Source organism: Brachyhypopomus gauderio, chromosome 10, assembly GCF_052324685.1.
Source record: "Brachyhypopomus gauderio isolate BG-103 chromosome 10, BGAUD_0.2, whole genome shotgun sequence".
In the NCBI taxonomy this organism is placed as follows: Eukaryota; Metazoa; Chordata; class Actinopteri; order Gymnotiformes; family Hypopomidae; genus Brachyhypopomus; species Brachyhypopomus gauderio.
Genome location: NC_135220.1, coordinates 24539859 through 24564121, shown reverse-complemented (window position 1 = coordinate 24564121; position 24263 = coordinate 24539859). Strand labels below are relative to the sequence as shown.

Sequence of the window (24263 nt, the reverse complement as noted above, 5' to 3'; positions counted from 1 at the left end):
TTGAAGTTGTCACTGATTACAATCCCTTGGGGAGGGTTAATGGGGGCATTGTAGTCAAAATGATGTCATTATAAGATGAATGGATGTGTTATTTGGGAAGGTTTCCAATGAGAGAATATCCAAAAGTTATTCTAATCTCCCCCCAAAATGCAAAATAAGTGCATTGCAAAATCCACCTAAACTTTCAACACAGGAAAACTTTATGCAAATGTACAATACTCAAAAACGATGTAATTAATGTATTAATGTAAATATTTAATGTAGGACTATAAAGTAATAACATATTCACTAAATGCACTAACGTGCATGTGATCACAACTGCTCATGCAAGTCGGCACCCTGGCGGCTCTCCCGTAACCCGCAACACCGTGAGCATGTTTTCTCGTCCTGTGTGAAAGATGACGATCACCTGGCTGAGATGAAATCCTGCTCCGTTTGGTTCTGGTTTTTGCCTCCCCACTGTGGGATGAGCTCCGAAGGGGGGCGGGACTGGGACGACGCGTTTGCAGCCCTAACAGAGCAGCAAACAGCACCCATTAAAGATGAAAGGGGATCAGTGGGGGGCGATCAAAGGCGCTCACGGCTGGAGGTCATTCTCCCTCAGAGACCGTCGTCTGTACGGGGCTCTCAAGCCTGAACTAGAGGGAGGGAGTCTGCTTGAGTGACACTTTCATTGCAAATAAAGACTGCTGGCAGTTACTGAAAAAGTCATAAGATTTACACAAATAAAATGTGCAGAGGGAGGGAAAATAACACTAATTCTCCAACATGACCAACTGCAAATTTGGAGGTGTTAACCTGAAGACTGAAAATGAAGGTCCTGCCTAAATTTACTCAAGCTAATAATCAGTGAACAGTAAACTAATAATGAGTTGTCACAGGTAAATTAACTTAGTTCTCTGTATGATCAGTCATGTTTTAAATACTATGCATCTTAATAATTCCATGACTGACTGTCCATGCTATTTCAGTAAGTGCCGATCCTGAGAACAGAGAACAAAAGAAATAACCAGTAAAAAAAAGAATTCTGTGTTATCTAAAACCACTGACATCTGGACACTATCTTTTATCCTTTTCTGTAGTGGAAAGACCCCATCTCAGGCAGAAATGTTTGCTGGTACTGATCTTCCTCACATACAGAGGTTCAGCACCCCAATCAATCTGACTGTGAATTGTAAGTAGATATATTTTGCACATTTTATTTACATTATGTTGATCATTTTTTTCAACAGCCCATTGGTCTGAGACCAGATTATCCCCGCCAGTCACCTTGATTGCTACATTAACCTGCCAATAAACCACAGAAGCAAACTGTAATCTCTCCAGGTGGCACAGGTCTCTGTGAAACAGGTCGTGGTCATGGCGTCTCCTGTTCCTCCTGTCCGCCCTCCATAAAACCATAGCGTCTCTACTGTAGCTCTCTCACACTCACAGTCCCTCTCCTGTCTGTCACTCACATCAAAGTAATTCCTGTCCTTTATCACGTCGGAGGACTCAAGGAAGCTGGACCCGGTCGGGGGACTGTACCTTCACCAAACATTCCACGAGTACAGAAACTCAGCCTAGTCTGAAAGATCTGCAGCAGACACACAAAGGCAAAGCTCTGGGTTTTGTTGTGGTCTTTTAATAAAAGAAAAGAGATAGCAATGTAGATATGATGAGAGGGAATTGACAAGTTATCTGTCCTTTGAAGTCATGAATGGGAAAAACTAGGTGGTGTTCATTTGAATTGTGGTCACCTTGGGAGATTATTTTGCAATCTAAGTCAAAGAAAACAAAAATATTTCTGTACTTCACTTGGTCTTCACACACATAAGTCAGCTTCTTTTTAAAGAGCAAGACCACTAAAATTTTAATAAAGAATGTATATTATAATACGTATATGTTAAATGAAAACATCAATTTACTGGTATCTTATTCATTATTTACAGTAATGACTGGTTGGGCTGGTTCGGCTAGATAAGCGATGCTTTGAGTACACAAATAATCAATTCATTAAAACACACCTGAATATACACACATTCAAATGTAAACAACTAAATTACGTGTTAAGATTTATGGGTTCATCAGAATGTCGTTATATTCTAAATTAAAAGCCATTTAGTGTAATACCTACCGCATTTGAGCCATAGACCTTCATAAAGGTGACTATATTATACTGGCCTTGTGTGTGTGTGATATATATATATATATATATAACAGAACGCACTGAAAACTGGCAGCTTGCTATAATGGATTTAATCCAAAACTACGGGGTCGTGATTTACACTATAAATCGCGGTGTGACGTGCCTAAAATCTCCACCCATGGCGCCGTCTTTTTACTCCTTTGTTTTGCGCTGGATTTAAGGGGATCAAATCAATCAGATCTTTAGCACACAATGATATGACGGCTTTGGAAACCTTTTGCCTTTCTGCAATCAAAACTAGATTGGGCTTTATTACACGATTCGTAGATTAAACGTTCAATCCCGCGACAAACACCTGATCGATTAGATCAACCTACGGTAATATTTCCATTTTAAAAAGACCAAGTAAAAGCGCCAGTCTCTACACTTATCTCCATCAGTAGTTGCGGTTCTCCAGACTACTGTCTCCACACTCGATAGCTCTCCGTGTAGCGTTCCTATAATAGGCCATTAAGTGCTACCTGGCACTTCAAAGGACCTGCGCGCTTTGATACCAATACCAGCTAAGGAGGACATAAACAAGGGATGAATTACCCAGATTTGCAGCTACTCACACGAGAGAGAGAGAGAGAGAGAGAGAGAGAGAGAGAGAGAGAGAGAGAGACCTTTATACTAGAATTAGACTTCTATTTGTCTATATAAACTATTGCTCCATTGTCAATTTTATTATAAAGCGATGTCATATGCAAAAAAAAAAAAACAAAGTGTTTCCTGAATTACACAATCTCAATCTAAAATACAATATGTACTGGAATCATTAGTCAAATAGTATTTGTGATTTGAGGCCCAAAACGTCATATATTTTTTATGCTGAACATCAATTCTCAATATAAACAAATCACTCCCTCACATATAATCAGAAACCTCAGAGAACAGACAGGATCCTAGATGGTTTGGGATGTTTGTGTGTGTGTGTGTGTGTCTGGGAGGAGTGCGTCTTGCTACATCACCAGACATACTGGAGCCAGGAATTGATGGGCTCATTCAGAAGCGATTGAGACGTCTTAATTACCACACTTGTGAAAACTCAAGGGGTGGGGGTGGGCAGAGACGGGAGGATGTTTCCTTTGATCCTGGCCTAAGTGAATTGTAAATGAGGTAGGATTAGCGCTATAAATACCCCATCCGCGTGCTGGAGGTGCTTATTACTTACCCAAAGACAAACTGAGCTCTGCCTCATTTGCTCCTAGGACGCCATCCACTGCAACAGCTTTACTCTCTGCAGATCCCCCAGGAACACTTCCGCAATCATTGGATCCTTGGCAGAAAGGACAAGAACATTTCCATTGGTTTTGGATATTCTCTGTCTTTGCTGGATTAAAGCCCCCTCTGACCACAATGATGGGACGCTTCTCTATCGAATGGCTGTCCCAAAGCAGCCATGGTCCACCGAGCCTGAGTGTGGAGCAGCCTCCCAACTCCTGGACCTCTGTGGCCTCTGATGTCGCCAGAACCTCAGGGACAGTTCCGGAAAGTCTCCCGGGTTTCTACAGCTGGAGTCTGGGTAGCACAGGAGCTCAGCAGAATCAGCCTGAGCCAGCACGACCTCTGCAGAGTGATGCATCTACTGTACAGGGCGCTATGACTCCAGCAAACCACAAAAAGGACACAAGCAACCCTGAGAGGCTCCAGCATGGTAAGACACCAACAACCTACCTATGATCCCCCACCCCACACACATACAGTTGGCTTTCAGAAAATCAGAATTTACTGAATTCCAAGTATTGAAAATGTACAAACTGATTGCTGTAAATGTGTATGCATAGTTCACCATTATTGTGAGGAAACAAAGTTAAACAAGTAAACCGTTTAGCGTTCTTCTGTAACATAACAGCAGAAGTAAAGGGACTCACAACTCCAGGAGAGGTCAATCCTGCTCAATGTCTTCCTCCCTCGTTTCACTGCAGTTCCAGAGTTGGGTTTCAGCAGCGGTGCCGAAGAAGAGGAGACGTCGGGCTACGAGAGTGAAGGCAGCCGCTCCCTCTCACCTGACGCCTCCAAGGAGGCCGCCCCGTCGTCAACCTCCCCCGGCACGGGGCGCCGGGCCCGCACCGCCTTCACCACCGAGCAGATTGAGCACCTGGAGAGGGCCTTCAAGAGGAACGCCTACCTGGGGGCCCAGGACAAAGCTGAACTTTGCAAAAGACTCAGTCTCTCTGATAAACAGGTACGAGATTTACAGCTGTGTGCCCAAGAGCTTCTTATTGTTTACTACAGTGTCCTAGTGTTTAGTGTTTACTAGTGTCTTAGTGTTTTAAATTAGTGTTTACTACAGTATCTTAGTATTTTAAATTAATGTTTATTACTTTTATTATTTATTTATTTATTTAACCTTTATTTAACCAGGCAAATCATTAAGAACAGCTTTTTTTGCAATGGCAGCCTGGCAAGAGGCACAGCCTCTTGAAGAACATACATTACAAGCAGACAATAATATAAAACAAACAATAAATAAACATTATAAGATGATTACAGTATCTTCGTGTTTAAATGTATTTATTACTAGTGTCTTAAAGTAGTCTATACTACAGTGTCTTAGTGTTTTAAATTAGTGTATACTAGTGTCTTAGAGTATACTACATAAAAAGCTTTAATCTCAAACTGGTGCTCCTGTGTGTAGTAACGATCCGTTTGCCTTTGTTTGCAGATCAGGAACTGGTTTCAGAACAGACGTATGAAGCTGAAGAGGACAGTGCAGGACGCACTGGCTCACGCCTGCCAGGCCAACGTCGCCTCCCAGCTCATGCATTACCCCGAGCTGCAGTCTTTCAGGCCGGCCCCCTACCCCTGCTACTACCCGCCCCAGGAGACCCCGGCTCCCTACCTGGGCTCCCCCGGTCTCCACTATGGGCCACCTGCGGCCACTCCCGTGCCGGCCAGCGCCCTCTACCAGTACAGGAGCCCCCAGGGCCTGTCTGTTCCTCCAGGGACCCCAGCCCTCGTGCCACCCTTCCAGCCGTATCACCACCGTTACTTCAGCTCGCAATGAGAACGGAGAATTGGGAGACATGCGGACTATAGTCTTAGAGGTGTCTATAGACACCCGTTCTGGAACACAGGGTGCAGTGCAATAATGAATATCTATTTTTTTGTACGTTTGTTTTTTAGATGTTAAATATTTAAGTACACACGTCATTTAAAGGTATATTTTGTTCATGTTTATTTGTACAATATGACCATGTAATAAATGTTTGTCTGAATGCTGCTGTTTAATTGCTTGGCATCTGCTCTTCCACACGTGATTAACAGATGGCACAATAGTACCAAATATAGGAATAATTTCTAAATGTCTAAAGACAAAACCGTGATCATGTCCTTTCTAGTGGAAAGGTAACAATAACAAAATAACCCTCGGTAGCAAGAACATATCATTCCAAATGTGTTTTGCTCTTATGTGACAGGTTGACAAAATGCAAAAACAGTCAAACCTATGGTAAAATACTTTTATTATAATGCAGTCATTCTAAATCAAAATAGTCACCATTGTTTATTACATGGTGCAACTACCCCTGAAAACCAAAGTTTTGTAATGTTCAATGGAGAATACAGCTACAGGCTGTTGAGTGTGCACATGTGGACTCGTTTATTGTCCCCATCACAGCGGTTTGTTGCACCCCTGCAGAATACTTTAGTTTCAGCCGCTGATCTCTATAAAAGCTAGACACTAGGAGGGGAGGGGGGTGTTTTCTGTTTGCATGAGCAGGAACATACGTGTACAGTCAAGGCACAGCATTCAAGCTCAGGCAACTCAGGCTTTAATCACAATGTCTTGATTTCTTAAAATGATCATTCTGAATCTGCTTTCGGTTTCATACTGAAATTAAATGATAGATAATGTTAGATGGTCTGTGCTCCGTCTAAGGCATAATTACAGGAAGCCACAACATACACACACACACACAATCATTCTCACAGGCTCACATGACTCAGCTACCATGAATTATTACAATCTGTAATTAATGAAGATGCCAAAAGTGTAATCTCATCATGAGAAATGGTCAGCGTGACATCCCTTCGTTGTTTGACCTCGTCTTCTAAAATATACTAGAGTATTTACAATTGGTATCTTTCCTGAGATTAAGAATCACATATATCTTCAAATATTTTGAAAGTGTTTTGTTCCACTATAGTTTGCATCCATGATTGTATCAGTATGGGATGAATTTGAAGGGAAGCATATAGCTGTGAGACTGAAGCTACCACTACCACTCCATCTGTCCAACTGAACTAGAAATACTGGAGGGTGCCACCCCTGGACAGTACTAAATGCAGCAGTTACAGGGTGCTAGGACATCTGTGAAGACGTGTTACAGCTTAACACGATTATGTGTGTCTATGTGTGACAACTTATTGCCTATTCTGACACTGGATAGGACAGAGATCTGATACTGGAAGATAAATTATTTGTTAGCAGGCCCATCTAAAATTTCTTATTTCTTTAGACTTGTGAATACTTTAAAACAAAATCTGCTTTTTCAAGTAACAAAGTAATCACCTTCATTTACATTAAATACATTGCTAACAAGTCAGCTTGTGGCTCAACATCTCAAATGATGTAGAATGATCAGGACTAGAATGATGTTATTATGGCTCAAGTCAACACTATTGAAATAACCATAACAATTCAAATATTTAAGAAAAGTTCAATGTTTTATGTATAAAACAGATTCAGAACACATGCCGATAATAATGACATATTACATTGAGAACTCTGTGTCTCTTTAACCAATTTAAAAAGGAAACTATTAAATGTTAAAACTACGGTTACAAAATAACCCGACAAAGGGATAAACATACAAACAACTGCCCTCTCCATGCTGTCTGCCTTTAACTACACAACCACCATCACACTGATCTCTACGCAGTCTTCTGCTGTCTGCCTTTAACTACACAACCACCATCACACTGATCTCTACGCAGTCTTCTGCTGGCCCTTCTTCCCAATCAGTGACTTGTGAATGTGTGGAATCACACCTACAAGGACAGAACAGAACTGAGTAAACACAAGAGGAAAAGCAATGGCCTAGGCTCAGTTTCTTACTAAACCAACACTTCAAGCCTGATGTTAAGTAGGCACCATGAATACCACGTTGTAACGGCCACCAAGGAAAATTAGACGAGTCCCGGTTGTTTTCATTTTTAAAAATAACTTGACTAGCAGAAGGAGATCTAGTGATTGGAGCTTCAGCACACGTCTGGGGTGTCAGTGCTTTCATTACATCAGCCCGGTTGATGCCTGTGTGTGTGTAACACCAACCTCCACCAGCAATGGTGGCTTTGATGAGCGAATCCAGCTCCTCGTCACCACGAATGGCCAGCTGTAAATGTCTCGGTGTGATGCGCTTCACCTTCAAGTCCTTTGATGCATTACCTGCCAACTCCAACACCTGTTGACACACACACGTGGGCAGGAGGCTGAATCACATCATGGGGCTAAAGCACAAACACCCTGCAGCCGCTCGCGAAGCAGCACCATCCACCTTTTATCAACACTGTAGTGTACAAACGGAGCACCGTGGTTTCAACACGCAATTAAGGCTTCTTACAAATCAGTAACCTTCAGGTCATGGCCTGTGAGCACACGGATTAATATCAGACCATACTGGATTTTTGTGATTCAACAAACAAATAATGTGGTCACCATAATGCAGGCAGACCTTTACCATGTGTAGTTAAGAGTTTACAAATGCTTTTGGGCACAAATTGTATTATGCAGCAACTTTGGTAATGCAGTCGAATGCATTCTTTTTTTATATAAACATTTAAAAGAAAAACAAAACCATAGTCCAGATGACAATCTTTAACATAAACACCCCGCCCCCCTGTGAGACAGTGGCTCTCCAGCTTTACCTCAGCAGTGAGGTACTCCAGGATAGCGGCGCTGTACACGGCTGCAGTGGCGCCCACGCGCCCGTGGCTCGTGGTGCGCGTCTTCAAATGCCGGTGGATACGACCTACCGGGAACTACAGGACAAAGCACAGCCGTCATGACACGCCTTCTCCTCGGAGCATGTGCATCTTACTGACCGAGAGAAATACACCTGCCTGCAGACCAGCCCTCTGGGATCGGGAAACCGCCTTCGCCTTGGCTTTGCCGCTGTCTTTCCCAGCCTTTCCACCTGCCTAGCGATTCGTGAAATAGGAATGTGGCATTTCAACATTTCATCAGTCTCTTAAATTCAGACATTTCTAATAAAGTAACCCATTTAGCCACCAAATTTAATATTCTCGTTTTAATTTAACAAAGTCAAACAAAAGTGTTTCCAAAAGTGGCAATTCAATTTACTCATGTCAAATAGCGAAATAGCGGTATTAACTGAGAGAAACAGGCAGATGGTCACTTGTAGAAATCTTGAAAACCAATACACCAACAGTTTATATAATACGTTTAATTCGAGTTAGCTATCTAATGTTAACAGTAACCTAGATAAAAATATATAAAATTATATAATCTGTATATCATTTATATTATATAATAATCTTAATCCGAATCAGGTATCTACGTTATCCATCCTTCCTAAGACTAACCTAGATATAAAATAAACGGTCCATCTCCTAAATTAATAATAGCCATGCTAGTTAACCGGTTAAATGTCCAAGATATGGGTCAACTTAACTAACCGTTCAAATGACCGTACAAGACGCCACAAATACTACCTCGATAAGATACCCAACATGTTGCTACCGAAAAACTAACATTAACTTATCTAATATTAACTTAACTAATATTAACTTAGTTAACTAGATTGCTCCAACATGTTTAGACAAATATTTCCACCGCCGAGGGCGTAAGTTACTAATAAACGTTTACGTTTCACTTGAACCTATAGTAATCAATCAGCTAACTAGCGATGCTATCTGTCCAACGTAACCGAGCTAGCCAATAGCAGCTAACCGAGCAGCGGCCGCCGGCTAGTTCCGTCCGTTACTGAGGGGAGAGGCGCCAAGCCCACCACGCTAACATTAGCCACACACCACCGGCTAATTAGCGAAGCAGCTTATAAGATCATTACACAACCGCTCTAGCGAGTTATCCAACTAGATAAAACAGGTGGGAAATCTCCACCTAATGCAATTATTTAATACGGACGTGCAGTAATAGTACTTAACAAATAATTTATTGTGCCTAGCAAAATGTAATAAAATCTTCCCTGGAAAACGCACAAGGTTTACTTGTGTAGCTACAGCGGTTGGCGCTCTTTCACCGCAACATGCTAGCTAACTGTAGCTGTCTTTCTAAAACACGGCGAGTCGCGTTTTACGCAAAAAAAGATGGATGGAAATATTAACAAAATAAAACACGAACAAGAGAACGTGTGGCTTTGGCCGCCAGGGTAAAATAACTAGACGGTATACCAAAATCATTAAAAACATTTTTACCATGTCGCCTGATAGCGCGTTGGAGTCTCGATGCCCAGAATGTATAAGTCAAATTCGCAGAACCGGAGATTTTCGTTAATGCACGCGCGTCATACGTGTTGCCAAAATGGCGGGAGACGAATTTAATGGAAACAATCGTCCTCTATCAATTGCACAATAACGACGTGAGACAGTGGCCCGTTAAACCAGCAAGAGCAGTGTCGCTGTACTATGTACATAATTTATCTTTGGGAACAGCGAACACTCCCGTGTGTAGCCTCGTCAACACGACAAAGAACGAAACTTTACAAAACTACGCACTTAAAGCTTAAACATGGGCTTAAACACGGAAAAAGGCACAAACACATTATCATCTGTATTTGACGGTTCGAAAATCTGAATTTTCTGGCCTTTCTACAACCGTTTCATAACAAGGCACTAGTTTATTAACTTTTTAACTATTACTTTTAATTATCGTCTGTTCTAATTAATATTACAATTTTGACGTGATGCATACTTAATCATTAATTAAAATAGTTATTTGTATAGATTTATACTGCATAAGTATTGTGCATGCATACAGTATATCACTGTATGTACATATGTTTACTTACTTTCCTATAATGTTTAGATTTAGAGAGTCGGATTTAGAGATTTTAGTATTAGGCAACTTGTTGATTATTGCTTAATGAACAAAAAGACTCCCTTCAGTGAGGAACACCCAGTCACATACACATTTGACCCAAGAAGAGAGAACACTCAAGATAGAGATCAAACCACTATCCAAAACTTGGTATTTTAATAACCCCCTTCCCCTTTACGAGATTTAAAGATAAAATAAATAATAATATAAAGTAAATCACAAAATTATGACATTAACTTTCATAGTATCTACACAGAGGGTAAAGTTAACGTATCTAGGCAAGTTCTATAATAAACTAAACTAACGTTTCTAAACAAAAATCTTTCAGACAGTCTCTGAATTTAAGCTGGTGTTGAGTGTTGACATTTGTAAAGATACTGGAACTACACAGTCCCACTTATACTCCACGTCTAAATGGTGTTTATGATGGCTGAAAAAGAAATGCGCACTTATAAATTACAAAACTGTTCCAGGTGGCTCTGGCGCTCGAGCAGTCAGGTCAGTCTTTCTCCTCCTTCGTCCTTGTAAGGAGCGTTGTCTGCAAACGGATAAAACGATTGGAAAAGCTTGAAAACCAAATTCAAATTTAATATCGGGGACATCACGGCGAATCTACCTGATCGACCATTTTCTGCATCTTTTCGATGACGGCGATCATATGTCCGGCGTTCTCCTTCAGACTCTTCTCATACGTCTTATTGAGGGACTCCGCTTTCTCCAGCTTGCTCTTCAGCTGCTCCTGTTGGTGAGAAACCTGCTTTGCCTCAGCTGCCTCTGTAAAACACACACACACCCACACACTAAATAAAGGTCCATAATTACCATACAATTCATTAAAGCAGATCACCCCCAGAGCAGCACTTTTGGCTTTCAACTTCTACCATCCCACTAATTCCCCCCCCTCCCACCAGACCGGGGCAGTGGAAGCAGGTCAACAGTACCCAGTCTGGCCTGCAGACAGCTGAGGCGTCTCTCCAGCTCACGCTGGGCCTCTCTGCTGCTCTCCAGGGACTGCAGCAGGTTAGGGACATTCACAACGTTCCCCTTGTAGTTGACCACGTCCGGGTTAGCGCTGCCCGTTGACCGGCGAGAAGAGCCCCTCTCCTTGGGAGGCAGGCCGGGTAACAAGGCTTTATTGCCTGAGTAAAAAAAAAAAAAAAAAAAAGGTGATGTGGTGTAATACATCAGAACATTTAGAATGACTTTGCATCTTTGGGTGAGGGTGTGTGGTGGTTATACATCATACCCTCAGCACTGAGATCACAGGCCACCTCCTCTTGGTCTGTCCAACGAGAGCACAGCTTGCGGTACAAACACCGTCCACCAACCGATGCCTTTCTGACTAGGTTCTGTGCCTAAACCGTGAAATAACAAAAAAAAAAAAAAAAAACTTAAATGTCCTTTCTTTGCCTGTTTGCAAGTCACAACTTAAACCCTTCCTGTCCGAAAGTCCCGTTATGAAGGAAGTAAGACCTGAGCTGGAGTGAGGTAGAGTCCAAGGGACAGCAGGATGTCCTGCAGGTCCTGTTCTCTTAGGTGGCCTATGAGCTGCCTGTCAAAAAACACCCAGGAGAGAAGCACCTTGCGAGGAAGCTCTTCACACTGGCCCAAGGGGCCATCCTTGAGAGAGAGAGAGACATAGAGAGAGAGAGAGATTCAGAATAATGTACTTGCTTTTATGCAATACAAAGATTAAAAGTGAGCATTAAAGCTGTGATGAATAAGACTTTGCCAATGATCTCTGACATGTAACATGAGTGAGGAAAAATAAAGGAGGCATCCTGATAAGCATGCAAACACGCAAGCATCACACGAGCGACTCAGTCCTCACATTGTCCTTGAGTGACGGACTGTCCGATATCCCACCGGGCAACTCCTCGTCACCTCCTTCTTGGCTCCTGCTCTCCCTCCGGTTCTCCGTCGGGTTCTCAGGCAGGTCCAGCTCCTCCTTCCCAACCATCTCCTCCCCACCTCCACACTCCTCCTTTGTCTTCTTCTTCCCAGCATCGCTCGTTCCCCTTTTCTTCACCTGCTTGTCTGCCTTTTCCGGCTCATCTTGCTGAGACGGCACGCAAGGACATCAGAATCAGCACTTCGCTGCTGCCATTGATTGTATTAACTTCAAGTGGTTTTTTTTCCATGCATTATTTCTTATGGGGTCTGAGTACCAGGGGAGCTTCGATGTCCTCTGTCATGGTATTGGGTTGGGGTGCACTAGGACCATGAGGCAGGCTGCAGAGTGAGTGGTACAGCTGTAGTCCAAAATCCCTCTGGAGCATCTCACTAAACAGCTCACTGGCCAAACAAACCTGAAGGAGACCCAGTCAACCGCACAGCACACGGCTTACAAATGAAAAGAAACATCCTACATGCAAGATGACAAGCAAAATGAAAATAGCTGATTCATAGTAAAAAATAAATAAATTTAAAGACATTGTATAGAAATCGCCATATATTTCTAGCCTCTGACGCTCTCATGCGACAACACTGAACGTTACGTACGCACAATTCAAAGGACTGCTGTGTGGCAACCACTTTCAAAAGCACGGTTAAGCTTTTGCCAGAAAGCAGATTCTAAAGCACAATTGGCTGCCCGTGTTTGTGGGCAGGGCACAGCCCACGAACCTCGAATGTGCTGCAGTTCGGGGAGCTGTGGGGCTCCAGTAAAGTCGAGAGGGGGACGGCGGACACACTCAGGCCTGCGGAGGGCTGAAGGACCAGAGACGGCGTGTCGGGGTAAGGCGGCTCATCTGCCTGCAAGCGCCACAGGCACAAACACTGTTCAAATCACACGTTGCACATTTTACTCCCGGTCTGCGCCCCCCCCCCCCCCCCCCCCTCAGTTGTGGAGAACATGCACGCCGTGCACGAGCTGAGGTGGCGCTCTCCCAAACCTTCTGCTCCTCGCGGGACTTGGACCACTCCTCCGCCGTCTGTACTAGATTCCACACATCTGGCATGAAGATCACAACGGTCTCCATTTTATCACCAGACAGCAGTCTGAGTTCTGCCATTTTGTGCCTGAGTTAGCAGGGTGAAACATCAGTCAAAATTCAACAGTGGAATCATTGCTCAACGAACACAAAACACACCTGCAAAACATGGTGATGATTAAGTAATAAAAAACAAAAGAGTACTCACATACCTAAAAGAATTAGAAACCTCACAGTTACAGGAGCTAAACACACATTGATGTCTCAGCATTGAGAAACATCCGTACACAAAGTCGTGGGTGCATGATTACGAGTGTGTGGCGTTAGCTGAAGGACTGACCATTGCGTGCAGGCTGAGAGGTCCAGATCGGTCTGCTCCTTCACACAGCGCACCGCAGTGCGGACCAGAGAGCTGGTGTCCTTGGCTGGACTGGGACCGTCCACCTTGGATGACCAGGGACCTCCAGGGAACTCCAACTCTCCGTTTCTCTCCAACAACAGAAACTGCGTCACATCACACACACACACAGTATAATTACATAATGATCCAATTTCTGAGAAGATATTTACACAATAAGTGTACTGCAATGCAACTCCCAAATCATATCCATCAACATAATCAAAACAATATTCTATTCTCATTATGCAGCCTTATACCAACAACGATAAACTGATTGTTGCTAGATAGTGAACATGACGGATATTCAAATACGAGCAGGATGGAGGGCAGGACGTGCGGACCTTAAACAGGGTTATAGGGTGCACCGTGTCCCCGTGAGCCTGGCCGTCCTCTGCACAGCCGCAGCACTGAGAGTAGAAGTCCTCCATAGCCGGCAAGGACAGCAGCACCACCTTCAAGGACAACAAACGACCATGACTAGGGTGGACGGGCACGAGCGGGGCTAGAATCACGTGCGGCTTCCCCGCAGCCTGGGACTACTCTCCAACGGGTACCTTAACGGAGAACGTCGGGGCAGCGGGTTCGGGCTCGGGGGCGAGTGCCTCTGCCCGGCCGGGGCCCACGTGGAAGAGGCAGGGTCCGGCGAGTGGCAGTGGCTGTCTGGGGGGGAAGCTCTCGGGCCAACAGAGCTGCACGTGGAAGAGGGAGGCGGGGGTGCGGAGGTGGGGGTAGCGCATACGCAGCTCCAGGCTACCGCAGGCCTGGCTAAAGAGGGAGCCAGAGGGAAGTTTAAACGCATGCACGCTTTCCTGCCCAAGTCATGGCACTCTCATGGCACCTTAAACTGGCTTTTTTCAGAAATAGTTCCCAAACTCTGGAATCATTTTGATGTGAAAGCTCTATAGGCTTCTTTAAGTCCAGAGTAAAGACTTGCTTCTTTTGCTCAACATAAACGTAATAATAATAATAATAATAATAATAATAATTATGTCCTAAGCACAGGCACCTATCTCGTGGGAAGCGGGAGAAGAGAGGTGCACTCTGGGTAGCCACGGAGCTGCTCTTCTTCGGCACCTCATCCTCAGCCGGGGCTCTCCACCTCCTCCTCTTCAGGTGTGAGCTGTCACATGACCAGGGGGCTCCACCCTCCTCCCTGAGCCAAAGAACAGAGCAGGGGACGGGTTGGGATGGATGAGCCCATGTGCTTGGAGTGTACACAGAGCCCATCCGGAACAAAAAAGACAATCAGAGGCCTGAATAGCAGCCGTGCTCTAACCAGGCCAACTTCACTTGCCAAGCCATGACGACGACAAGACTCAAATCTCAAAACGACCTCCTGGAGCAATGCAAACCACAGGGGAATAACTCACCAGCGGCCACCTCGTCGCCCTCCTATGGCCTCGCAGTGTCTCTTCCTGCCTCCCCCGCCCCAGCCGTCAAATGGAGGAGTCCAGGGCAGTTGCTGGTGATGCGGCATCTGGTGCATACCACCTGAGACACAAACCAGGTTGGAAATCAGGATATACAGGGAATGAAACAAGGAATCTGTGCTCTTGGGGATTACACCATGAAGCCGTTATTGTAAAAGTAGCATTGGGTATTTTAATAAGAACAACTCTCTTACCTGGGTTTGACTGCATACTAGGAATAAGTGGAGGGATTTTGGGGGACTTCAGCAGCGGTTGGGGTTTATTTCCCAAAATCCCCGGCTTCATGTTTGTAGACATGGAGGGCAACAACGGAGGAGGAGACTTGAACGGCTTACAGGATACAGTGAAAAGCAGGACACGGGAGGGGCAATTTAATTTAATCGTCGGGAGGCTGACGCTGCAAACACATCTACCATATTATGAAGAGACAGCCTACCTGTCCATTAAGCGCCTGCACTCGTTGGGCTGTCCAGCTGACAGGCTGCGACGGATCCTGCACCGCCTTCACCAGCACCTTCTCGCCAACCAAGGGCACTCTCCCCACCACAACGCTGCAGAATGCCAACGGAGGAGAGTGAGCGGGCCGTGGCGCCATACCGTAAAGCACTCACCGTGAGTGGAAGCACGAAGACGCAGACCTTATAGGGAAGCGCACCTCCTGGTCCACCATCCCATGGTGGTCCTGCAGCTGGGTGACGACTCCTGTGAAAACTCGCTGCCTCATCTGAGAAACAATTCCTTCAATTAATCTAGAGTAAGACTGCAGTTATAACAGTGCTGTTATAACACTCGGTTAAGATAGAACGTACCTGTGTTTCCATATCAGCTTGCTTCCGTTTGCGAGAGGGGAATTCAGAGAGACCCAAGTTATACATACATATATATACATATATACATATATATATATATATATATATACACATATATATATATATATAGTAGAAAGAACCGGAGGAAGACCTCGTAATATATATATATATATATATATATTCCACCGGTTCTTTCTACTACAACAAACATGGGCCAAATGTGGCTAACTAAGCTACTGTAAAAAGTTATTGTAAAAAAACCTAAGAAATAACGTTCAAATTAAATATTTAGTAATAGCACAACAGTTTGAACAGTGAATCACTCTTAATCTCGGTATTAACCATAACAGATCATTGACATCTGGTTAAGGAAAGGCAACTTTATCTGCTGCTATATCAAATTCCAGGTCGGTTTTAGCTTCCCAGCCATCAAGCCAGGAGAACCAGCTAGCTAGCTAACCTGTATCTCCGAGCTACCTACAGCACATAAAGCCGTTAGCTAGCTAACCTAGCCAGCTGCCAACTGACCGCCAAATGCATTCAGCTACGTTTTCACTGACTGCCTTTTTTCACCGAAACGATAGTCAACAATTAATTTTCACTGACGATATTATTACTTTCCCATTTAGAAGTCAAACTCACCTCGAGCTTCTTGTCTATCGATCTGTCTCCTTCCTCTTCTCTGTGGAGTAAAGTGCGGCGGGCCTCCACCGAGACGCACTACTGCCACCTAGCGGCGGGCCTCTACTGAGACACACTACTGCCACCTAGCGGCGAGCTCCACCGAGACGCACTACTGCCACCTAGCGGCGGGCCTCTACTGAGACACACTACTGCCACCTAGCGGCGGGCCTCTACTGAGACACACTACTGCCACCTAGCGGCGGGGCCTCCACAGACACGCACTACTGCCACCTAGCGGCGGGGCCTCCACAGACACGCACTACTGCCACCTAGCGGCGGGGCCTCCACAGACACGCACTACTGCCACCTAGCGGCGGGGCCTCCACAGACACGCACTACTGCCACCTAGCGGCGGGGCCTCAGACGTAGCTTATTTGGACTGGGAGGACTCCACAGAGCAGTTGGCCTCTCATTAGTTTATTTACATTATTCACGATTGGATTGATTAGCTTATTTCTAATGAGCTAACTCTATATCAGTTGCCTTAAATTGCTTTACTGTTCAGTAAGAAATTATATCTCCGGACTTTTCACTGGACTCACACGTGCTGATATCGCCTCTGACCACTTTTCGGCATTGGCGAACGCACGTGGAAAGATGGCGACCGACAGGCTTCAGTTTCATGAGATGGGTTTGGACGATCGTCTTTTAAAGGTATTTCTGTCTGAATACAAAGATTAACAGCCTGCCATTTTAAGTGTCAAACGAATTATCCGGGGAATATTATGTCGAGCATTCCCTCAATCCTGTGGCAGGACACTAGCTAACTATCTCTGTGGGCTAGGCTAGTCTCCGTTTGCTATGCTAACGCATTAATTTCGATTCGATTCTGGATAATCGTCATCTTGTGTGACAGGACACACGAAACGCTGAACTGTGCTGTAAGATTATTCTTGAACTATAGTTATTCCTGAACTATAGCTAGTTAACTACTTGGTAGCATGTCACAGCTTTTAAGACGTATAAGTAGTTAGCTCGGATGGTGTTACAACCCTCGCACTACAGTCCTGACTCGTTTACACGCACATAAAGATGCTACAGATTATATTCGGGAGTATACCTTCGACAGATATTGTGTTGGCATCACTAAAATTATACTCCCGTTATTAGAAATAACCCCTGTTGAACGTAGACATGTGCTTTATATATACATATAGCGTACACATCCAGATAAGTCCTCAAAGACGTTAATCAGACGATTCAGTCCTGTGAGTACCGTGATTATAACTTAGTTCATTGAGCACTCTAGTTTTGTCCTAACTATATATTTGGACATATTTAGGGAATAATTGGAAAATATTTTATTAAAAAGGAAATAAGTCAGGTTGTCAGTAAGATATATCAGATGTAAGGTTGTCAGTAATGACGAGGAACAAAGTAATACTACGAAGTAGCGTGGTCAGAGGTGAACTTCGGTATAGCAAGTATGTTGTTTTGGATCATTAAAACTTAGTCCTTATTCATGCATAGAAACAACGGATATCACATACATCATCTGTAGCGTCTTTATGTGCATGCAAACGTGGGGAGTCGGATTCTGCTGAGCAACACCTGTCTCAATCTAGATCCTAGACCTAGCAATCTTACGTACATAACTTTGTCATAATCCTCTTCATTTCTATAAACTATATCAGGCGATTGCAGACTTGGGATGGGCACAACCAACTCTTATTCAAGAGAAAGCCATTCCATTAGCTCTGGACGGAAAAGATGTCCTGGCAAGAGCTCGAACTGGGTCAGGAAAAACAGCCGCCTATGCTATTCCACTTATTCAGGGGCTCCTTACTTCTAAACAGGTAAATCCATTTCAGTGTGTTTCATAATTTGCAGCTTCAGACTGTTTTGCTCGGAAAAGAAGCCTGTTGAGAAAGAGAAAGCATTTTCGGTAGTATCTATAATTAGCTACTGTTGAAATCAAATCGCACGGATTCATGTTATAAGGGAAGGAAAACTTGTTTAGCTCAAAGGGATTTGATGTTTGATGGCATCTTACTCCTGTGACAGACTGTGCGTGACCCGGCTGTCCGAGCGTTGGTGCTGGTACCTACCAAAGAGCTGGGACAGCAAGTCCGGACTATGATTTGTCAACTCACCGCTTACTGTGTCAGGGACGTACGAGTGGCAGACATCTCGGGCAAAGCAGACGTGTCAGCACAGAGGTCAGTACACTTAAAAAAATTATATATGTATATTTGTAAGATTTGATGTATGTAATCTGAAGTGGTCATGTGTGTTGTTTAGGCCGATTTTGATGGAGAAGCCTGATATTGTGGTTGGTACTCCATCTCGTGTGCAAGCCCACATTAATGCCAAGAACCTGACTCTGCACTCTGCTCTGGAGATGTTGGTCATTGATGAGGCAGACCTCCTCTTCTCCTTTGGTTTTGAGTCCGACATAAAGAGCCTCATATGGTGAGTGCTTTGAACCTCAGCGAACTTCTCATACCTTTAGTGCGTGTAGGAATTAATGTGCAGGTCTTAAATAAATGTGGCACAGATCCTGCTGTTGTTGCTGTGGGTAAAAGCTCTACTTTGCTGTCCAGAAATGTTTACTGTCTGGTTAGTGCACCATTGGTGGCTGGCTTATCTTGCTGCGGTTTCCTTGTGGATCGATAATGTCTTGTCTTCAGTGATGAACCTCCTAAGTTGAATTCATTGTTCCTTTACAGTCACTTGCCAAAGATCTACCAAGCTTTCCTCATGTCGGCCACACTCAATGATGAGGTTCAGGCTTTGAAGGAGCTGGTTCTGCACAATCCTGTAAGCATGCAAATGATGATTTTCATAGTCATTCTTTATGGGGAATGCAAATGTTTACCATTTGAATCAATCCTAAAACCAGTGATGAGCATGATTAGACATAAATACTCTACAAACGGAGCATTCCATCTGGAACAGACAGGTTAAGACTAGTCTTAGATTATGTAGGATTATGGCCTGGTGGTAGGGAACTGGTCTTGTGATAGGAGTGTCGTGGGTTCGATTCCCAGACCGACTGCTCGCCGGGCTAGGGCTACCCACCCCTCTGGGCACGTGTGATTCACAGCCCCCTAGTAATCACTAGAGTGTGTGTGTGTGTGTGTGTGTGTTCTAACTGCACAGATGGGTTAAAAGCGGAGGACAAATTTTGATTGCGGTGTAAAAATCACAATTGACAAAATATGGCACATTTACATTATTCATAATCTGTGGCTTCCTGATCTCCACAGGTGACCCTGAAGCTCCAGGGCTCCCAGCTGCCTGACTGCTCGCAGCTGCAGCAGTACAGCGTGAAGTGTGAGGAGGAAGACAAGTTTCTTCTCATCTACACGCTCCTCAAGCTGGGCCTCGTGCAGGGCAAGACACTCATTTTCGTCGGCGGTCTTGACCGCTGCTACCGGCTCAAGCTCTTCCTGGAGCAGTTTGCCATCCCGGCCTGCGTGCTCAACTCTGAGCTACCCGTTCATTCTAGGCAAGGGCTTAAAGGGGGGAAAGGAAGAGTTATCTGTCTTAACAAATCCAGAATACATTTTCGGATGAGATGCATTTTTGGACATTGTGATTCATTCTGGATTTCCTTCTCATTGTCTTCACAGGTGTCACATCATATCTCAGTTTAACCAGGGATTTTATAATTACATCATTGCCACAGATGAGCAAGGACTTGATAACCCAGAGGTGGCTCCCCAGAATGCAGACAGCAAAGGGAAAAAGAAGAGAAGGAAGACTTCAAAGAGTACAACGTATGGTTTGTCCAGATGATTGACGTTTACTATACAACTTGGCAAAAACAAAACATTCATGGTGTTGGGTCATATTTTTAAGAATTTTACATTTTTGTGTACAGGGGATGTAAAATATTCAAGGAATGACCTCTGGGCTGTTGCCATTTTGTTTCCCCAGGGGTAAAGACAAAGAGTACGGCGTGTCCAGAGGGGTTGACTTCCAGAATGTGTCAAATGTCATCAACTTTGATTTTCCTCCCTCTGTTGAATCATACATTCATCGCGTTGGCAGGTGAACTTAAGCTCAGTCACATCTATTGAAGATAAATAAGTTCCGTATGTGCCGCCTTCATATATTTTTCTCCCATTTTCTGTAGGACCGCCCGAGCAGACAACTCTGGCACTGCCCTGACATTTGTTTCCAGTTCAGAGGTCCCCCTGCTGGAGGACGTTGAGAGTGCTCTTACTGGAGGTAATGCTTGTGGAAAAAGATTTAATTTTTACCAAAATTTCAGTAAGTGAATATTAATATTCTGGATAATATGATGTAGTTACTTGACATCACTCAAGTGAGTCTGAAATATTTTACCCTTATTGTACACAGACAATTCGGACAGCACGCTGAAGCCATATGGGTTCAAAATGGAGGAAATCGAGGGATTTAGATACAGATGTCGGGTATGACTTGAACATATTTAAACCTGCTGAGTTGTTTTCTCTGTTTGTTGTGCAGAAACAGGGCACAGTTGTTTTAAAGCACAATGTTAAAGCAGGGTTCGTACGGTCATGAAAAACCTGGAAAAGTTATGGAATTTGAAAATAGCAATTTCCAGGCCTGGATAAGTTTTGGAAAAATAAAAAATACTCAAATGTTTTGGAAAAGTCATGGAAATTTGCTTGACACAATAAATGTATGTTGTTCTGATAACCGGAAGAAAAAATTAATAAATATAATATAGCCATTTTTTTTCATTGTGCGGACCGCTAACGTAACTTCACACATTAGTTCACTGCGTTAGCGTCGGACTCCAAGCGGAGCTGTAGATTGTACTTTGATGTAAATCAGCGTAATGCTGGTAAATGCCGATTAAACAATGACTGCTTCAGTTGGACAAATACAAGCTATGGCTTGTGAAAGACAAGGACACGGGGCATGCAAAATGTGCACGGTTAACGATGGGGTTAGAGACTGAAAAGTCCGTCATAAAGCAGTTTTCGTTGTTAAGCGCGACCCTAGATTTAGATACGTTTTGATCGTAAACACAGTATAGAAAAAAAACTAACGATGTCCTCGTGCGTACAACGCGAGAAAGAGCGATCGTGTTGCCGAGATGGGCTGCAGTGGAGCCTGTGCTGCCTCAGCTTATCGTACACAACACTCCACAACACTCCACTGTGCTGCCACTGCTCCTCCGTGCACGCGCGAAATAATAAAAAAAGTAGGTCGTAACTCCGGTTTATATTGATATTGAAAATACGGTAAATGTTTATTTTTTCAATTAAACCACGTGGCTTGTCATTAATTTATGATATACTGTGGAATTTTGGCCTGGATTTTTTCTTATTTTTCATGTCTACACATATGTTTAGAGAATGTATAGTCATTAAAATTTGCCTCAAAGTCATGGAAAAGTCATGGAAATTGATTGTCAAAAAAGTGTATGAACCCTGTAAAGGTTCCATGAAACAATGAAGTGACTGTGATGGTACTCATCCCTGTAGGATGCCATGCGATCGGTCACCAAGCAGGCCGTGAAGGAGGCCAGGTTGAAAGAGATCAAGCAGGAGCTTCTGAACTCGGAGAAACTTAAGGTGAGTGCAGTGGCACTGTACGCACTGCTGTTCTGAGATCATCTCCTCAAGCCGCTTTGGTTAAGGTGTCTGTGTGGCCCAGGCGTACTTCGAGGACAACCCCAGAGACCTGCAACTGCTGCGGCACGATAAAGACCTCCATCCGGCCGTCATCAAACCCCACCTGAGAAACGTACCCGATTACCTAGGTAACTTCACAGTAGCTTCAGTTACGTTGGTGCTTGCTTTAACTTGTTTGGTGCGTGAGACGTTAAAGGATGATTTCATTTGATTCCTGCTTCAGTTCCATCCACGCTGAAGAGTCTGGTCAATCCCCTCTTACGGAAGAAGAAGACCAAGACCAAACTCAAGCCTAAGGGGGTTGTGAAGACAACCTTTAAGGTGAGAAACACTCAGAAAAAGCAAACTTGTACCATCTTGTTGGGGGAGATAATTAGCCCTTGGTGGACAGTTTGTTTATGGAACCAGTGACATGAAGGAATTTGTATTACCTTGCATATCGGGATAAACGTGAACACGCATCCGTGTTTTTAAAGGCTGATATTCCTAAGATGTTGCAGGCAAACAGCCTCAAGTCTCCTCTCTCCTCATACCTACAGAAGAACATCAGAGGCAAGAACCCCCTGAAGAGCTTCCGCTACAGTCGGAAGAAGAACTCTGACTGAATCGTCTGGTTAACGTCTTTGAGGACTTATCTGGATGTGTACGCTATATGTATATATAAAGCACATGTCTACGTTCAACAGGGGTTATTTCTAATAACGGGAGTATAATTTTAGTGATGCCAACACAATGTCTGTCGAAAGTATACTATACTCCCGAATATAATCTGTAGCATCTTTATGTGTGTGTAAACAAGTCAGGACTGTAGTGCGAGGGTTGTAACACCATCCGAGCTAACTACTTATACATCTTAAAAGCTGTGACATGCTACCAAGTAGTTAACTAACTATAGTTCAGTCATATAGTTCAGGAATAACTATAGTTCAAGAATAATCATACAGCACAGTTCAAGATCTGTTCGGCAGCCACCAGCCCTAAGTGCATGGTGTGGATGTTCTAAGAGGAATGCATCCTCATTTAAATATGTCCCACCGGCAAACTATGGACAGGCTGCACGTGCCTAGATGAGTATGGATGATGGCCCAGTCCTGAAGCACACACCCGCTCCATCATGAGGGCCCATGTGTATGGGGAAAGAGCAGCACCAGATGGTGCGGACGCAAACATGCTCACACTTAACGTTCCTCACCTGTTAGCTGTATCGTTTTAGGATGAAGTGTTATTTGCAGTGCTCACATAAAGAGCATGTCTGGTTGGAGTTGTTTCTTTTTTTGTTTCAGAACATCATCTTTCCAACCCCCTCCACCCTCAGGAGTGGCTCATCCTCACAGGACAGTCAGAAATTTACCTTTTTTTTCCAGACGAGTAGTCAAATGATGTTTACTTGTATATGAAAGATTGCATTGTCATTGATTGCAGATATTACAATTTAGACACCCTGGCCTATCCCTTCTGTCTACGTTCATTTCATTGCTTGAAACGTGAAAAGTAGGCAAATGTTTACAGATGTCCAAGCACCTGATGAGGTGGAGCTGGAGCACCATGTGATCGCTCAGTGAGCAGGCAGTGAAGGTCAGATTAAAGGAGTTCAGAGTCCAAACACTGAGCAAACAATCTAAGAGCAACAGAGGAATTAAACCCTCAGATTAACTTTGAATTAATTCAGATTACAGCCTTTAACATTACAAATCAAATGGTTGTTTTAATTTTCACATTTTGATGTTTATATTTTTAAGGGTGCAGTGATAGATGAATTATCAGTGATGAGAAGGTTTTTCAGTCAACATGGAAACTGGGCTTTACTTTCCAAACCCAATGGCAGCCTTTAGAGAGACAATCATCCCACAACATAGCTTCAGCAAAAAGATGTTATTCAGATTTTACAGCCTGAAAGAACTTCCCACTAAGTACAACAGTGTTATATCATACATTAAGTACATTATGACAAGAGCAAGATTTTAAAAATGACTAAGTACAAAGTTGATTACATCTGCATGAACTGAGAAAGACATTACAGTATGTTTAATGCCTAATGTTAACCATGTTGCATATAAATACATTTATTAACTGTAAGAGGAGTACACTTTGCAAAGTTTATTCACAACTAAATGTTGAACTTTGCCATTATGGCATGTTAAGATTTAATAAGCTAGCAAGAATTTGGCAATTACAAGAAAGGCACCTAAAAAGGTTCCCCAGAGCACCTTGTCATTCTGGACAAGGAATCACACCGTCATT

The 24263-nt window shown here is 43.7% G+C and overlaps 4 protein-coding genes across 6 annotated transcripts; 2 read left to right on the top strand and 2 right to left on the bottom strand.

Annotated features, from left to right (window-relative positions):
- Positions 1-3306: 3306 nt before the first annotated feature.
- ved (ventrally expressed dharma/bozozok antagonist) lies at positions 3307-5359 on the top strand. Its single transcript, XM_077020652.1, has 3 exons — positions 3307-3824; positions 4096-4355; positions 4836-5359. Exons 1-3 carry the CDS (start codon positions 3527-3529, stop codon positions 5175-5177), a joined length of 900 nt encoding a protein of 299 aa, XP_076876767.1. The 5' UTR covers positions 3307-3526; the 3' UTR covers positions 5178-5359.
- Positions 5360-6819: 1460 nt separating this feature from the next.
- h2az2b (H2A.Z variant histone 2b) lies at positions 6820-9822 on the bottom strand. Its single transcript, XM_077020653.1, has 5 exons — positions 9569-9822; positions 8234-8311; positions 8039-8152; positions 7446-7575; positions 6820-7162 (listed from the first exon to the last, which is right to left on the bottom strand). The coding sequence occupies exons 1-5, from the start codon at positions 9569-9571 to the stop codon at positions 7101-7103; spliced, it is 387 nt and encodes a 128-aa protein (XP_076876768.1). The 5' UTR covers positions 9572-9822; the 3' UTR covers positions 6820-7100.
- Positions 9823-10324: 502 nt separating this feature from the next.
- ccar2 (cell cycle and apoptosis regulator 2) lies at positions 10325-16487 on the bottom strand. Of its 3 annotated transcripts, none has more exons than XM_077020649.1 (19): positions 16405-16487; positions 15763-15783; positions 15592-15677; positions 15390-15504; positions 15148-15283; positions 14894-15014; positions 14530-14676; positions 14078-14288; positions 13865-13975; positions 13464-13627; positions 13085-13211; positions 12816-12944; positions 12359-12499; positions 12022-12249; positions 11664-11810; positions 11437-11545; positions 11132-11329; positions 10807-10964; positions 10325-10728 (listed from the first exon to the last, which is right to left on the bottom strand). In XM_077020649.1, exons 2-19 carry the CDS (start codon positions 15772-15774, stop codon positions 10690-10692), a joined length of 2379 nt encoding a protein of 792 aa, XP_076876764.1. In that variant the 5' UTR covers positions 15775-15783; positions 16405-16487; the 3' UTR covers positions 10325-10689. The 3 variants fall into 3 exon arrangements, with proteins under 3 accessions (XP_076876764.1, XP_076876766.1, XP_076876765.1); XM_077020651.1 differs by having other exon boundaries at positions 15148-15232; XM_077020650.1 differs by lacking the exon at positions 15763-15783 and having other exon boundaries at positions 16405-16469.
- Positions 16488-16899: 412 nt separating this feature from the next.
- ddx56 (DEAD (Asp-Glu-Ala-Asp) box helicase 56) lies at positions 16900-23471 on the top strand. The gene is made up of 14 exons (XM_077020648.1): positions 16900-17100; positions 18081-18242; positions 18451-18605; positions 18688-18858; positions 19116-19206; positions 19656-19897; positions 20022-20168; positions 20329-20442; positions 20528-20622; positions 20755-20828; positions 21873-21962; positions 22045-22150; positions 22246-22343; positions 22562-23471. The coding sequence occupies exons 1-14, from the start codon at positions 17044-17046 to the stop codon at positions 22625-22627; spliced, it is 1668 nt and encodes a 555-aa protein (XP_076876763.1). The 5' UTR covers positions 16900-17043; the 3' UTR covers positions 22628-23471.
- Positions 23472-24263: the final 792 nt, after the last annotated feature.